We start from the raw sequence: 15936 nt of genomic DNA, 5'->3' as shown, positions 1-15936 counted from the left end.
GTGCTGTATGTGTATATACATGCACATGTTCATTTGTGTTTGAGCATTGCAAATAGGTATGTGCACATGTCTATGCTATCTTTGTACATATGACACACATGTGCAAATATTTTTACATGCTCTTGATGGAAGTGCCTACCACTCTGGCCCGGCTGCCCTCTGCTTACCCTCACTGTAACCTGAGGACAACATAGCTCAGGACCTAATTTGCCCTGCAAAACCCTGGCAGAGAGCCAGAAGTGAATATGTGGAGCGCCCAGTCTGGTTTCCTTCCCTCTGAGTGGAAGGTAGGGAGTGAGGACATGCTGCTGGCCTGGCTCCTGGGAATGTTGTCACTACCCTCTCCCAGCCAGCCCTCTGCCCCTTGCTGTGAGGGCTGGACCAAGGCTCTTCTGATCTTTAAGAAGCACAGGAAGCTGGTGGACTGGCAAGGTTGAGAAGACCTGATACACCCTCACTTCCTGCATGCCTGCTTAATCATTGGTCCTTGAACAGGCTGCTGAATAGCTAAGCTGACCTTCCCTTTTCTTCTGAGGCAGGGGGCCAGCCACTCTGTGAACTTCTGAAGAGGGCATGAGCCCGTAAATCTTTAGCCAAATGTTGGAAGGGAGGGTTACAGGGTAACTCAGCTGTGGCCACTGTTGTTGAGAACACTCCAAGAGAACTCGGCACCCCACCGACCGAAGCCTAGAAGTCTTCAGTCCTGTGACAGGAAGCCAGGGAGGGCTATGTATACCCTTTCCCCAAGCAGGCTGGTTGTTCTTGGGTTCACATCTACCCTCAGCCACACGTACTTGCAACTTTGGGTGTTTGTTACAAACTACTGCCCTCCTATTTCCATGGGAAAGCCCAAATTTAAGTTAAATTGGACTTTCTGAGAATCTTCACAGGAAAAAAAAAGGGTGAGAAACTGTGGTGGGCCCTGATGTTAGTCATGTGCTTCCTCTTGGTGACACCAGGCACATTTCCTCCACCACAAAGCTGCAGATCTTATTGTTGAATCATGGAGTCCTCTTACACCCTTCTTTCTATACACAGTGATCCCGATTACTGTTATCCCAAGAACCATACAGAGGCATAGCATGAGGGTTGGCCCTGGATGAATATGAAGAGTGTCACACCAGTAGTTTCAGTTGGTCCCACCTCTGGGCCTCTGAAGCCTCAGCTGCAAAAATACTGCTGGCGCTTATAACCATCAATATAGGCCCTGTTGTGTGCATAAGAAAGATTCCTTTCTGGTCCTGTGTGGTCTGGCTGGAGGCTACCTCTGGTCCTTGCCTTATGTTTAGGACTCTGTGTGACAGGAATCCAGGTTGGTTGTTGAGTCTAAAATACATCTTTCTCAATAAAGCACTCCTATCTAATATTCTTGGAGTAAGAGTCATTTTGCTCAGGTATAGAAGGTAAACCTGGCCTATGGAAGGCACCAAGAACTTGCAGGGATGATGTGGTCAGCAAGTCCAGCCCTTCCTCTCAGACGGCTCTGGATTGGGAGATTTTTCTGAAGAATTTCCTACAGCCCAGAGGGATAGACTAACACTAAGACAGTGGCAGTATAGTCTTACACACTCTGCTATCTACTGGCAGGTGACCAGCAGGTCTTTGGACTTGGGACATGGGGGCTGCATGGGAATGAGGTCAGCTGGAAACAGAGGTGGAGAGACAGGGGAAGTAGGAAGACAGAGAATCACAGAAACGTGCCCAGCATATGGGTAATACCAAGGGATGCTTCTCCTACCCAAGTCTTGCCTCCATACCCTCCACTTCCCTTTATTTCCTGCCTCTTCTCAAGCATTTGCTTACTTTTACCCTCATGCTCAAAATGGGATCTCCTATAGAGCTTCTGCAACAGACATATTTGGAATTGCAACTGCATAGTTGACACAGCAGTGTGCCGGAGGATAAATTATAGGTACCAAGGGCTTAACATGCTCTTAGCTTGTCTCCAGGGAGAAGCATCATGAGGGAGGAGTCTCAGAATCTGGGGAACATCACAAACACACATGGTAGCATCATTCTGTCCTTTTCAGCTACCCCAGACAACAGTCAGGTCACTAGCGCAAAGGATGAAGTTGGGAAGAAGCCCCTTAAACCCATGCACATGAGGAAAAAGCTTTCTGTGCCACACCCATTCACTGATGACTGTGGGCTGTTCTCAGCCAGCGTCTTCTGGGATATGCCAAGGGTCTGGAGCAGGTGCAGCCTGGGGCTGTAGGTGGGGCTTTTCTTGGCAAAGTCAAACCATGGAGATTTAGAACTTGCCACAAAACCATAGACAGACACCTGAAAAAAATAAGGGTGCCTGAAGATCAAGCAAGTGGTAGATCTGTTTTGATTTCATGTCTCAGGGAAATAAAAACCACTTCCAACATCCATACAAAGCCAAGGTCAGTTCCTCATTGCAGCTGTGCCTGTGGCAGCCTAACAGGACTGGCACAGCGCCTGTGTGGTTTGGGCAGTAGCACGAATTCTGGGCAGTACATACTGCTCAGTAGGAGAACCCAAAGAACTGCGGGCTGTACTGGGCAAAGGCAGCAGGTGTAGGCTCAAAGTCCACTTACAGAACCTTCACAAGAGAAGACTGCAGACTATTTAGGCTGCTGGGCTACCGGGATGGGTGAGCAATCCAGAAAGAGCAGCAGGTGGCCTGGCATAATGTGGACTGTCCACATGCTGTCACGAGCTTCAACGTATTACCTGGAGGAAGGGAACAGTTTGGGGAATGCTCTACTGACTCTTAGGGAAAGTGAGCATGCATCATAGGCTTAATTACAAAATTAACAAGTTTTATCAGCCTATTTGGAATTGAAATTCCCATTCTGGGAGTCCTGCAGGTTTCAGGGAGCATCTGGCCTATGCTGAGTGTGGTGCTAGCCGGTTCTGCTACTCACTGATAATACAGCACAGAAAACCTCAGCTAGGCCAGTAGATGCGGGTGTTGAAAATAGACTGTGCAGTAGTCAAGAACTTGACGCCAGTTATCAATTAACTGGGCTCCTTTAAATAAATGGAGAAATGCCTCAAGGAGGGGCTGACTGCTTTAAGCTTTCCCAGAGGGCCTTCTGGACTAGTGTGCTGCAAAGTGCTCACTGTACACCCAGCCTTCCCAGCCATTCCCAGAGTAACTGCTCAGAATGGCCCAGGTCTCAGGGCTGGACCCACTTGTGGACATCGAGGATGAGAGACCCAAATGGGACAACAAAGTCCAGTACCTCCTGAGCTGCATCGGCTTTGCTGTGGGACTGGGGAACATATGGAGGTTCCCCTACCTGTGCCAGACCCATGGAGGAGGTAGGCTGCCTGCTTCATACCATGCCCCCTCTCCGTGGCATTTCCTGCCGTTGAGTGGCAATTTTCCCTTCTTGGAAATTATAATTTGCTTTTGTCCAAAGAATAGCTTAGTGTCTTTGAGTCCATCCTGGTATCCAACCTTCTGGGTTTGTGAGTAGGGGTAGAATGTTCCACCATTGCTGCCTGCTACATCATACCTTTTGTTCTGAATGCAAGCAACAGCCTCTGGGTTTCCCATCACCTCCTTGGTGTCCAGCTGGACTCAGAGCTGATTTCTTCCTGGTTCTTTGCAAAATGTTACAGCTAGTTGCTTGGCTTCACCAACGACTCACCCCAAGGCAGCAGCAATCCCTGAGAGCACAGAGGTTCTGAAGGACACCTAGTACTATGAACACTTTGTTGTTGACCATTAAACTGTTATGAGAGTCTATTACTTAGTAAAGGACCCACACACCCCCATACACATACAGAGCTTCCCTCCGTCAAGCACTTGTTTCTCTTCCCATAGGTACTAATTCATGGCACCACACCGATATTTCCATACTGAGGACTCAGGAGGAGACAAATAGGCTGTGCTATCTATCTCAAGAGCTAACAAGGAGCATCTCTCAATCTTGTCCCTAGGTGTCATAGGACAGTTGTGACTTTGTGAGACCAGACTGACTTGTTACTCAGATTTCTCAGCTTCTCTAAGTTCTGGGGTCCCCAGGCCACACAGGTCTGTCTTCCTGCTCCATGGTATCTTTGCTTTGGTTGCAACAACATGGGGGACATCATTTTCAAGGACCATGGTTCTAAGTTCCTGTCTGGAAGCAGACAGGGGTGTGAGCTTGTGGGATCAAGACAGAGAAAGCTGTGGTGGAAAAGTGTGTGTGTGTGTGTGTGTAGCAGACCCTAGCTCCCTGGGCCAAAAGCAGATAGAAGAACAGATAGGGCCATCCCATTTGATAAGAAAGCACTTCTAAGATTCATGGTGTGTCAAGCCTTTTGTAGTTCAGACAAACAGGACTAAGGAGAGGGTAGTAGGACTTCTGTCAGTTCATAGGGGTTTCCATAGGACTGGGATGGGGTTAAAGTACCTTGGCCTTGAATCTTCTCCAAACAGCCTCTTAGGGCATTTCAGTAATGTCCTTGGAAGGCTAAGACAGGAACACTATGAATTCCAGCTTGGGATATGTAGTCTATGTTGAATGTGTATGAATGTGAATGTGAGTGTGCATGTGTGTGTCTGCACACATGTGTGCAGGCCAGCGGGCAGCCTCATCTGATATTTCATCTACCTTGTCTTTAACACACTATCTTTTAGTGACCTGATATTTACCATATAGATGTTGGCCGGCTGTCCAGCAAGCTACCAGGATCTGCCCATCTCTCTCTCCTAAGAGCGTAGATTACAATTGTGCAGAACCATGACCAGCCTTTTTGATGGATTCTGGGAATTGAACTCAGATCCTCATGGCTTGCAAGATGAGTATGTTAATAGCCTGGCTATACCCTCAGCCTGCAAGACACTACCTTTAAAAAAAATTAGCAACAAAGGCCTTAAAGTCTGGGTGGGATCCACAAGATACCTGAAGCCCCTCTTTCTGGTAATGTTGCCAAAGTACACGTTGGGCACATACACTGCATTTAAACTGTTCTAAGCACAACATAAATATGTCATTTCATCAACCACACTGATATACTACGGGCATCTGGGAGTTATGACCTCACCCTGTGTCTTTTCAGGGGCTTTCCTCATCCCCTACTTCATTGCCCTGGTCTTTGAGGGGATCCCACTTTTCTACATCGAGCTTGCCATTGGTCAGCGCCTACGGAGGGGAAGCATTGGAGTGTGGAAGACCATCTCCCCCTACCTTGGTGGAGTAGGTATGCTTCCTTCCCATACTTTGTGGGGACTTCTTAATTGTGTTTGTGGGGGGCACACACCTATGGTGAGAGACATGGCAGGCCATATGTAAGGGAAGAGTTCCACTCACTCCCTACCTGGTCCTGGGTGCACTACCATGTCTGCAGGCCTGGGCTGCTTCTCAGTGTCCTTCCTGGTCAGCCTGTACTACAACACTGTTCTCCTGTGGGTCCTATGGTTCTTCCTCAACTCCTTCCAACACCCGCTGCCCTGGAGCACATGCCCATTGGATCTCAACAGAACAGGTGAGAGCCCACTGGGATGTGGAGGTTCCATGTGCAGCACAGACACACATGCATATCATGCTACAGAGCATGTACTCAGCTCTTCCCTGCAGGGCACATTTGAAATCCAGTTCTTCACTTCCACTCTTGGCCTCTGACAACCCACTGAGCCCAGAGCCATCTGGGCAGATTGGCACATAGAGGCACCTAGTCTCTTGAGGAGTTCTCCCTCTTAACCTTGAGTCCAGAGAGAAACAAGGAAGGGCTCCTGGGGACTGAGGAAATAAATGAGTTGGCAAAGTGCTTGCCTCACAAACATGAGGATCTGAGTTTGATTCCCAGAACTCAAGTTGTATCTTGTGGTGCATACTTATATTCCCAGTGCTGAGGGGGTAGAAAAACAAAGATCCCTGGGGCTCACTGGCCAGCCAACCTAGCCTCATTGGTGAACATCAGGACAGTGAAAGACCCTGACTCAGAGAGGATGGATGACATTTCTAAGGATGAGACCCAAAGTTACCCTTTACCCTCTATGCGCATACTTTGTCTCTGTCTGTCTCTGTCTCTGTCTCTGTCTCTGTCTCTGTCTCTCTCTCTCTCTCTCTCTCTCTCTCTCTCTCTCTCTCTCTCTCTCTCTCTGTGTGTGTGTGTGTGTGTGTGTGTGTGTATGAGAGTGTGTGTGTCTCTCTTTCCCCGCCCCACGACTCCTGAGCCCAAAAGAGAGGCAGTAAAGACAGCTCAGGTAGGCCTTTGCAAGGGCAGCTTGAGTGACCGGTCAGTTGTGAAGGGCCTGTTATACTGGCACCCATAGTTCTTGGCTAATACATGAGCCATGGTATAGGCTGACCCCAGACCCTGTGGCTAGCCAGTGACAGTACTCTTGGTTCCAGGATTTGTGCAGGAATGCCAGAGCAGTGGCACCGTGAGCTACTTCTGGTACCGGCAGACTCTGAATATCACATCTGATATCAGCAACACAGGCACTATCCAGTGGAAGCTATTCCTCTGTTTGGTGGCCTGCTGGACAACTGTGTACCTGTGTGTCATCAGAGGTATTGAGAGCACGGGGAAGGTGAGCTGCACACTGAATGTGAGGAGCCTTGTGTGCCAGAGATGCTTTGTAGACTGACTTCCTCTGTGGCGATTCGGGGTTCCCTTTGCCCAGTCCTGCCTTCACTGAAACTGATACTTGATGGGAATTGGCTTTCGTCTGTGCATTCACATGGCATGTCCACACTCCTCTGGGTGTATATGTCAAGTGTGTGCTCTTGTTGAAAGCATCCTGTTGGGTCTCTTTCATCCCATTCTGACCACTTTTGACAATGTAACCACTCATGCCACTGTCCGTGACTGGGACCAACTTTCCATCAGCTTCTCTTCCATGAGTTCTGACAAGTCACTGCTTCTGTTGCTTTCTCTGAGAATGCAGGTCCCACCTGTTCTTGGATTGCTACAGAGCTGCCCAAGCACTGACTGCTCCATTCCTATTCTGCTCCTACTCAACACTAGCTGACCCCACATATCCTGTCCCTTTAAGAACCTCCTCCTGCTTCTGCCCCTTCCTTTTTCCTCTTGGCTTGGCACTGCTTTTGCTTATAAAGTGTTAATGGCACAAGCCTTGTCAGGCTCTGCTATAAACAGGGCACTGTCTTTCAGAGACTGAGAATAGAGATACTTCTGGTTACATAGTTCCTCTGGAATGAGAGGTTTTGGAAGTCTCTCATGCTGTCATGGGCAGGTTTCTGTTCAGGTGGCTGTTCCACCCCAGGCTCTGCCTTTGACTGATGACTGCAGACCTTCTTCTGCACAGAGTCCACATAGCCTGCCATGTTCTCAGCAAGCTCTTGAAAATGTAGCAGGCAGCAGATTCTGTGGTCTGTGTCATGGGGCCTATGCACACACAAAGACAATTGTCCCTTGCAGATCCTTTCACACAGACACTTAGTGAGCAGAAGCCTGAAGTGCCAGCTGAAGACTTATGCTGAGCTAGTGTAGGAGGGAGAGTGTGGGCAGGAGTAGACAGGGTCTATCCCTGTGGCCATCTGGAGTATCAGGGGAAGGGGGATGGGATAGAGAGGGCCCTGATGGGCTTAGAGGGAGGGCTGGAGAGAGTTTGAAGAGTTCGGAAGGATACGAGGTCACAAACAAGGCTGCCTAAGAAAGATCAAGCAGAGTCCATAGTTATTGCAGAAAAGAGGCTGGAAAGGAAGGTGTAGAGGAGGCGGCTATGGGTTGTGGAAAGGGAAGGGGAATTGAAGAGGGGAGTCTAGGATATAAAAGGAGGAGGCTGGGGAAAGGGAACAAAGGCTGGGGATGAGGGAGAAGAGACTGAAGGATAAGAGAAGGGCTGAGTGTGGGAAGGAAGGCTAGAGAAAATACTAGGAAGAGAAGGCTGAGGATGGGTCACCTATTTATGCAACCAGTCCTTGTTTCTGAGAGAGCCCTGTGTGTCCTAGGACCTCACTGCTCACCACATTTGACTCCATGGGGCTCAAATATGAAAATGGAGGTATACCATGATGTTTGCTCATGAGCCCAAATCATGAACTTGACTTTGCCCTGACCCCAAAGCACCCACTGCTAGCTTGGTCTCAGGAGAGCACTAGTACACAGGCCCTGAAGTCTTCCCAGCTGCTCTTACAAAGGCTTTATTGTGACACATGCCAGGTCATATTTCACACCTTGTTATCCTCAGGTGATCTACTTTACAGCCCTGTTTCCTTACTTGGTGCTAACCATCTTCCTCATCAGAGGTCTGACCCTGCCTGGAGCAACAGAGGGCCTGATCTACCTGTTTACTCCCAATGTAAGTAGTCCTTAAATGTCTCTGGGGATCATGGTCAGGGCATGTTGTAGGTAAGGACTGCCAAGGTAATGCAGGGTGAGGTCTAGGAACTAGGAGGGACATCGTAGCAAAATGCAGCATGCCCTGGATCCAGGACATGTAGATAACTGCGTGGGAGGCACATGAGGGAAGGTAGCGAGCAACTGAGTGCACTGCAGGGAGAGGCTGACTAGGGACCATGTGTCCTACATCTGGAGCAGGTACTGACCTCTGCCCTGCTCCCCATAACAGGGAGCCACAAGACTCAGGATGTCTGTTTCCATGTAGATTAGATGTCCTTGCAGAAGTATTCTTTCATGACCTTTGTGTGAGGTTGTGGTCCATGAGATTTCCTGTAATAGTGACAAACTCACAAACACATATACTCATAAGGGAACAAATATATGTACATTTGAACATACATATGTGTGAACACACACACATATATATTTGAAAACATATATTTGAATGTAAATATTTGAACATATACACACACCACATACATATATGTATATATACGCATATAGTCTCATAAAGAAACACATATGTTTATATATGTACATTTAAACACATATACACATATATAAACATATATATATTTGACACATATCTTCAAACATAAATATTTAAACACACACACATATTCTCATAATGAAACATATATATGTACATTTGAACACACACATATATATTTGAATGTAAGTATTTGAACATACACACACACTACTCGCACACATATGTTTATATATATACACATACACACATATACACACATATACACACATATATACACACACACACACACATATATGTATGTATGTATGCATGCATGCATGCATGTATCCTGCTCCCAGGACCCCTCAAGGCACCCCAAAGCCCTGGGTCTGCAAGTTCTTGAGTTAGGGGCTTGCCAGACATACCTCAGAACTGGGTCTGGTGCTACCCCCAGGCCTCCTCACTTCTGAGATGTTAAAACAAGCCACACCCTCCTGATCATCAGATGGACCAACTAGTACAATCTTCCCTCTGCATAATGTGGCCACCCTTGTTCATTCCAGATGAAGATTCTTCAGAACCCACGGGTGTGGTTGGATGCAGCCACCCAGATTTTCTTCTCCCTGTCCCTGGCCTTTGGAGGGCATATTGCTTTTGCAAGCTACAACCCGCCCAGGTATGCAGCCCATTTGCGGCACGGATTCTTTTACAGTTCCAATGTTGAGCCAGCAAACCTGAGACAGACACAACCAAATGGAACCACACTGTTGGATAAGGGAACCCCTGTGAAGTCCAAGTGAGAACCTCATTCCGAGTAGGGCTTTTGTTAAGACTTCCCGAGGTAACACTGAAGACAAGGCAGGGTGTCCTCTAAGGTTGCCAGGTTGGGCCTTGGTGGCAGTGTCTGCAGTCTACCAGAATACTCGGCTCACCCAAGGCTGGACAGAGCTGTAAGCGGTATGCTATGAAACCAACTGAGGATGCTTCAGGAATCTTGGCATCCATTTGGAAACAGAGCCCCTCACTCGGAAGGTGTGTACCACGTGACTCGGTAGATCACAGTCAGATTCGAAAGAAGTTGGTCCTGGCACAGTGACCAACAAGAAGTTAAGACAGGATTAGTAGTTGTCCTTTTAGAAGTGTTCTTTGGTGTCCTCTGTGTGAGGTTGTAGTCAAGGAGAGCTCCTATATTAAGCAATTGTGCATGAACTCTCTTCTGTCTTAATTTCTGGTTTTTCCTTTTGTTATAGCTGACAAACATTTTAATGACTTATTTTAAGTTTTTATTAACATATTTTTATGTGTATGGGTATCTTGCCTAGTGTGCACACATGTGTGTCTGGTGCCTGAGGAGGCCAGAAGAATATTAGATCTCCTGAAACTGGAGTTACAACTGTTTGTGGGTGCTGAGAACTGCACTGGTGCTCTTTGAAAAAGTAGCAAGTATTTAACCCACTGAACTAGCTCTCCAGCCCCAGCAACTTCATTTTTGATGACAGTATTCATGTGTCTTTCACCCTGGGCAGAATGCTGACCCATATATGTATAATATGTGCATGAACCATAAAAGCATATATGTAGGGTTAAGCTTACTGCTCTCCTGAAACAGCCATGATGCTGACACATGCAGATGGTGCGGCCAGATACCCAGGGTGCACAGCACCAAGGGTGCAGTGTTATTAAGCTAAGCCACTGGGTCACACTATGACAGACTCTAACAAGCCAACTTTCTGTGGGATGGAGGATGTTTCTGAGTGGCTCTTCTATACCAGCCTTTAGAGAAGGCTGGCAATCTGGGACCAAAGGAGTGTTTGTCATATCTTACTGGCCTGAATTCACTCAAAGTGCACTTATATGCATTCTTATTGGAAGATGGTCTTAAAAATAACCCACATGGGCTGGAGAGATGGCTCAGTGGTTAAGAGCACTGACTGCTCTTCCAGAGGTCCTGAGTTCAATTCCCATCAACCATATGGTGGCTTACAACCATCTGTGATAAGATATGATGCCCTTTTCTGGTGTGTCTGAAAACATCTATGGTGTACTTATATAAGAAATAAATAAGTCTTTAAAAAAAACCCTGCATTTATGCTCACCACCCCATGAATGTCCAGACCCTTAGAGGCCCTGAGCTGGGTTGTAGTGTAGTAGTGTGTGGAGAGCCTGAAGTCATCCTGGGAACATGAAACCAACATCCTCCAGGTTCAGAGTGAGCACATCTCAGGCCATAGAGGTCCTAAGGAGGGGACCATTCCATTTCCTCCTATAGGAAGCCTGGTTCTAACTCAGGAAGTCCCATGATAGCCATATGCTTATGTACAGGAACAACTGTGAGAAGGATGCCGTGACTATTGCCCTGGTCAACAGCATGACCTCCCTGTATGCATCCATCACCATCTTCTCCATCATGGGGTTCAAGGCATCCACTGACTATGGGAGGTGCCTGGACAGGTAAGCATAGGTTCTGTGCTGGGATCTTCAGGGCAAGGCCATCAGGCAGATACCCACAGTGGAGTCCACATATGCACAGAGTGCATGGGTGTGTCCTCTTTCTCCAGGGCAATGGGATGAACAGTGTCCTCTGAAGGTGCCTATCTACTGGCAACCTCAGAATGTGACTTGGTCAGAAGTAGGTTTAAGAAGTCATTTTACTTTTTGGTGGAAGTAAGGTAGGAATTAAGATGAGGTAGTCCTGGAAACATTCTCATTCTAAAAGGGAGAACCAGGAGAACAGCAAAGAAGAATCAAGACAAAGCAAGACTGAAAACTAGAAGAGACAGATGTGAAATCCCTCATGACACATGGTAGCAATATGAACTCCGACAGGCCTTGGCAGCCCCACTTCTGTGGCATGGTCAGCTGTAGCTATATGGCCTCTCCCTTGTACTAGTTCTTGTTGCCTGCGGCTTGTCCTAGCAGAAGTTCTAAGTATCTCCAGCTTCTTGAGTCCACAGCAACTTAGGCTTCACCTTCACAGTTGTCCATGCTTGTCTCCTGGCTTCCCATTCTTTTCTTAAAAATCTGGGGGTGGGATGGGGATGGAGTCTTACCTGCTCTATAGCTCCTATATTTTGCACACTCATAAAAGCAGTATTGAGTGGATGATGCCAAGGTTGGCTACCCCCTTACTGCTGGATCTCTCACTGATGAAGTGAGAATCTGCCTCTTCCTCACCCATGCCCACATAAAGATGCCCCCATTCTTGGTTCACAGGTATAAATAACACTCCCTTTCTAATTCTGGCCAGATTAAGGTATCCATGAGACACCAAAGGGTCCAGGAAAGTTGGGGTTCTCATCTGGATGCTGCTATTTGCTACAGAGCTTTCCTGGAACATTGGAACATTTGCTGGATTGTAGAGTATCCAGTCCCATCCTCATTGGCCTTTTCCTGCTCCTGCAGAAATATCTTGAGCCTCATCAACGAGTTCGACTTTCCAGAGCTTAGCATCTCCAGGGACGAGTATCCATCTGTCCTCACGTACCTGAATGCCACTCAGGCTGAGAGGGTGGCCCGACTTCCCCTGAAGAACTGCTATCTGGAAGATTTTCTGGATAAGGTACAGGAGGGAGGGATGTCCCTAGGAAACCAGGGCCACCTAAAGAACATATGAAACTGCAAAAGGCTGGGGACATATCCACAGGGAATCCCCAAAAATGTACCTCCAACTATCTGCATCTGGCAGATGGGATGACTTCAGCAAGCCAAGAGGAGGGAGTAGCTAGAGTCTGGTCATAGAGGCCAGTGGATGCTGGGGACACACAGGCACCAGGATAGCGATGGCCACTCAGGGGGAAGATTCTCAGGGAAGTAGCTCCTGGTCCCTGACTCCAAGAGCATAGATTCCCTGTTCAACTGTGCCATGTTTCTTATTCGAAAAGAAGCCTCCCTTCTCTCAGAGGTGTGCGTGTGGCATGCCATCCCAGAAGGGCAGGGTAGTACTCCTGACACCAGAAGGCATGTATGTGTACTTAGGTCATGGTGTAGAGTGTGTATATGTCACAGTATGTGACACAGATGGTGGGTGAGGGGATGCACAAATGTGATACTGTGGCTCAAGCACACTTCACAGTGCAGGGTATACTTATGTTATGGTGTGGGACATGTTTATTTCCCAGTGTATAGTAAAAACATGTCATAGTGAGGGTATACAGTGTCATGGTGTGGGTGCATATGTGTTATAGTGTAGGTGCATGTGTGTCATAATGAGGGTGTGTATGTGTTATAGTGTGAAACAGATATGTCACTCTATAGGGCACATGTATGATGGTATGGGGTATGTACATGTTATGGTGCTATACACACATGCCCATGTGTGTACACATATGTCACTGTGAGTATGCACGTTACAGTACAGCATTCACAGGTCATGGTATGGGGTGTGTACATGTCATGATATGAGCTGTGTGCTGTAGACATGTACACAGCACAGACTTTGTGTTGCAGAGTGCCTCGGGCCCAGGTCTGGCCTTCATCGTTTTCACAGAAGCTGTCCTGCACATGCCAGGTGCTTCCGTGTGGTCTGTGCTCTTCTTTGGGATGCTGTTCACCCTGGGTCTGTCCTCCATGTTTGGGAACATGGAGGGCGTCATCACACCACTATTTGACATGGGGATCTTACCCAAAGGTATACCTAAGGAGGCTATGACTGGTGAGTAATTGCCTGGAGGGCCTGTCCTCACTGTCTACTGTGGCCTGTTGTCCATCCTGCCCACTGTTCAACAGTCCATCTAGAAGCAGAGCTCTGGGGCCCATGTTCTTGGAGAAGGCTGTGCCAGGCTGACTTCTAGAGACTGTGAAGTCCCAGTGCCCCCAAGTTGTGGAAATAGTGAAAAGGAACGAATGGGAGGGGAGATAGGAGTGGGGATAAGGGAGAAGGAAGAGCCTGACTTTTCCTCCCCTATTCTTATGCAAGCTGAGCCCCATTTCTAGAAGGTCCTCCCTGTTGCCAGGAACAGCACCTTGTGTGTATGGGGACCAAGGGCTGAGGGCAGGGATAGCCAGAGCCTTCTGGCCCTTGACACCAATGTCTCTCACCTTGCTTACCTTTGTCCCCAGGGGTGCCCTGCCTTATCTGTTTCCTCTCGGCCATCTGCTTCACACTGCAGTCTGGAAGCTACTGGCTGGAGATCTTTGACAGTTTTGCAGCGTCTCTGAATTTGATCATCTTTGCCTTCATGGAGGTGGTGGGCGTCATTTACGTTTATGGGATGAAACGGTGAGCTATCCCCATGTGCCACCCTAGGGCATGGCAGGGAATGGTATTATGATACAGGGTATGTATCCACAGCTGTCCAGAACTTGGGGAACACTCTGAGATAGTACCCTAAGATCCAGGGTGGGGTCAGGGTGCCCACTGTTCTTGGTTTTTAAGGATTTTCAATAAGGCCATAAAAGAAAGCATGAGCCAGTGTCTTCTGCAGGTTCTGTGATGACATTGAGTGGATGACTGGGAGGCGGCCCAGCCTCTACTGGCAGGTGACATGGAGGGTGGTGAGCCCTATGCTGCTGTTCGGCATCTTCCTGTCCTACATTGTTCTTCTGGTCCAGACATCACCCAGCTACAAGGCCTGGAATCCCCAATATGTAAGTCCTTACCACAGCGCTGTAGGGCATCCCTCAGGCTTGACCTAGCACCCGTGGAATCACCCACATAAATGACCTACACATGGCAGGGTGGTTTGACCACTTCTGGTAACTGGGAAATTATGGATGTAGATACGATGGTTGGCCATAAGGCCTAAGGACACTGGCATTCCAAGGCAAGGGCTTTGGTAACCAGAGAGTGGATCCCATAGTGTCTAGACTCTAGGGCAGCTGTTCTCAACCTGTAGGTCATGATCCCTTGAGGGAGGGGTCCAGAAAGCCATTTTACAGGGTCACCTAAGACCATTGGAAAGCACAGATATTTACATTATGATTCATAACAGTAGCAAAATTATAATGTAACAACAAAAGTGAGTTTATGGTGGGGGTCACCACAACATGAGGAACTGTATTAGGTCATGGCATTAGGAGGCTGAGGACCACTTGTCTAGGGACATCATAGGTCCTAGTAGCCTCCATGCTACGGACATGGCCTCGTTTCACTGTCCCAGTGTGTTTGAGGACAAACAGCCAGAAAACTGCTCATGTTCTATCTGTAAGAAGACAAGTGATGAGCAGAGGAGCCTTGTTAGTAGCAATATGACCCCAGTCTTTGCCCAATCTGCTAAGGTGGGTTAGTCTCTTCCAGCTTTGAGTCCTGTCCTTTACTCAACTGCCTGGTCCTCAGAGGCACAAGTGCACACAGTTCAGAACTTCACCTGCACCCGTGCCTCTCCTCATCATGAGAGCAATCCTTTCCAAGTCATTCCTAAAGAAAGACCCCAGCAAGGACTAGCAAAGTAGGCTGTATACTTGAGAGGTTTTCATGAGAACTGTCTCATTAGATGTACCTTCTACTTGCCCACACAAACACACAAGAAGCATCTGAAGCCGGGTGAGCGGCGTTGCCATGTCACAGAGGAGAAAGTTGGGGACCCAGAGTGATAGTTGTACAGACCCAACTGGCCTCTTCGTGGTTTTCATTCTCAGGAGGGGCTGGGGTAGAGGAAATTCTTGCCAAACTTTTTTCATTTTTTCTCAAGAATTTATGTGCTTGGTGTTATTTCAGGAAGGGACATGGCAAAGTGGCCACCTACATTGGTGGTGGCCAAGTATCAGCCTGGCTCCACTTGGAGATGGGTGGTGTGGTCTCTGTCAGGACACATATCTGAGCATACTCTTTTGTTCCCACAGGAACATTTTCCCTCCAGAGAGGAGAAGCTCTATCCAGGCTGGGTGCAGGTCATCTGTGTGCTCCTGTCCTTCCTGCCCTCCCTGTGGGTCCCCGGAGTTGCTCTGGCTCAGCTACTGTCCCAGTACAAACAGAGGTGGAAGAATACACATCTAGAAAGTGGTCTGAAGCTACAGGAGAGCAGAGGCTGCTGAGGTGCAGAGCCGGGGTAGATCAGGGTTGGGAGGAAGACCTGTGCCTCTCAGACATGGCCTCATTACGCTCTGTCCACTGCTGAGACCATGTTTGTCCAATAATGAGACCATTATTGCTTCCCCAGCTTCCCATATGGTAGAAAACTCATAGAATCATGGTAGCTCCCAGTGGGAGTCCATGTGATGCCATTCCTCCGAAGCTAGGTTCCATAGGGTGCAGT

The 15936-nt window shown here is 48.0% G+C and overlaps 1 protein-coding gene across 1 annotated transcript; it reads left to right on the top strand.

The window, feature by feature from the left end:
• Positions 1 to 3134: 3134 nt before the first annotated feature.
• SLC6A18 (solute carrier family 6 member 18) lies at positions 3135 to 15715 on the top strand (the record flags this gene model as incomplete). Its single annotated transcript, XM_080933702.1, has 12 exons — positions 3135 to 3291; positions 5020 to 5160; positions 5308 to 5445; positions 6315 to 6496; positions 8120 to 8230; positions 9307 to 9419; positions 11066 to 11194; positions 12146 to 12302; positions 13190 to 13394; positions 13802 to 13961; positions 14167 to 14329; positions 15524 to 15715. 12 exons carry the CDS (start codon positions 3135 to 3137, stop codon positions 15713 to 15715), a joined length of 1848 nt encoding a protein of 615 aa, XP_080789828.1.
• Positions 15716 to 15936: the final 221 nt, after the last annotated feature.

This window comes from Micromys minutus (genome assembly GCF_963924665.1).
Source record: "Micromys minutus genome assembly, chromosome: 20".
NCBI classification, from domain to species: domain Eukaryota; kingdom Metazoa; phylum Chordata; class Mammalia; order Rodentia; family Muridae; genus Micromys; species Micromys minutus.
This window is presented reverse-complemented; position numbering and strand designations above follow the sequence as displayed.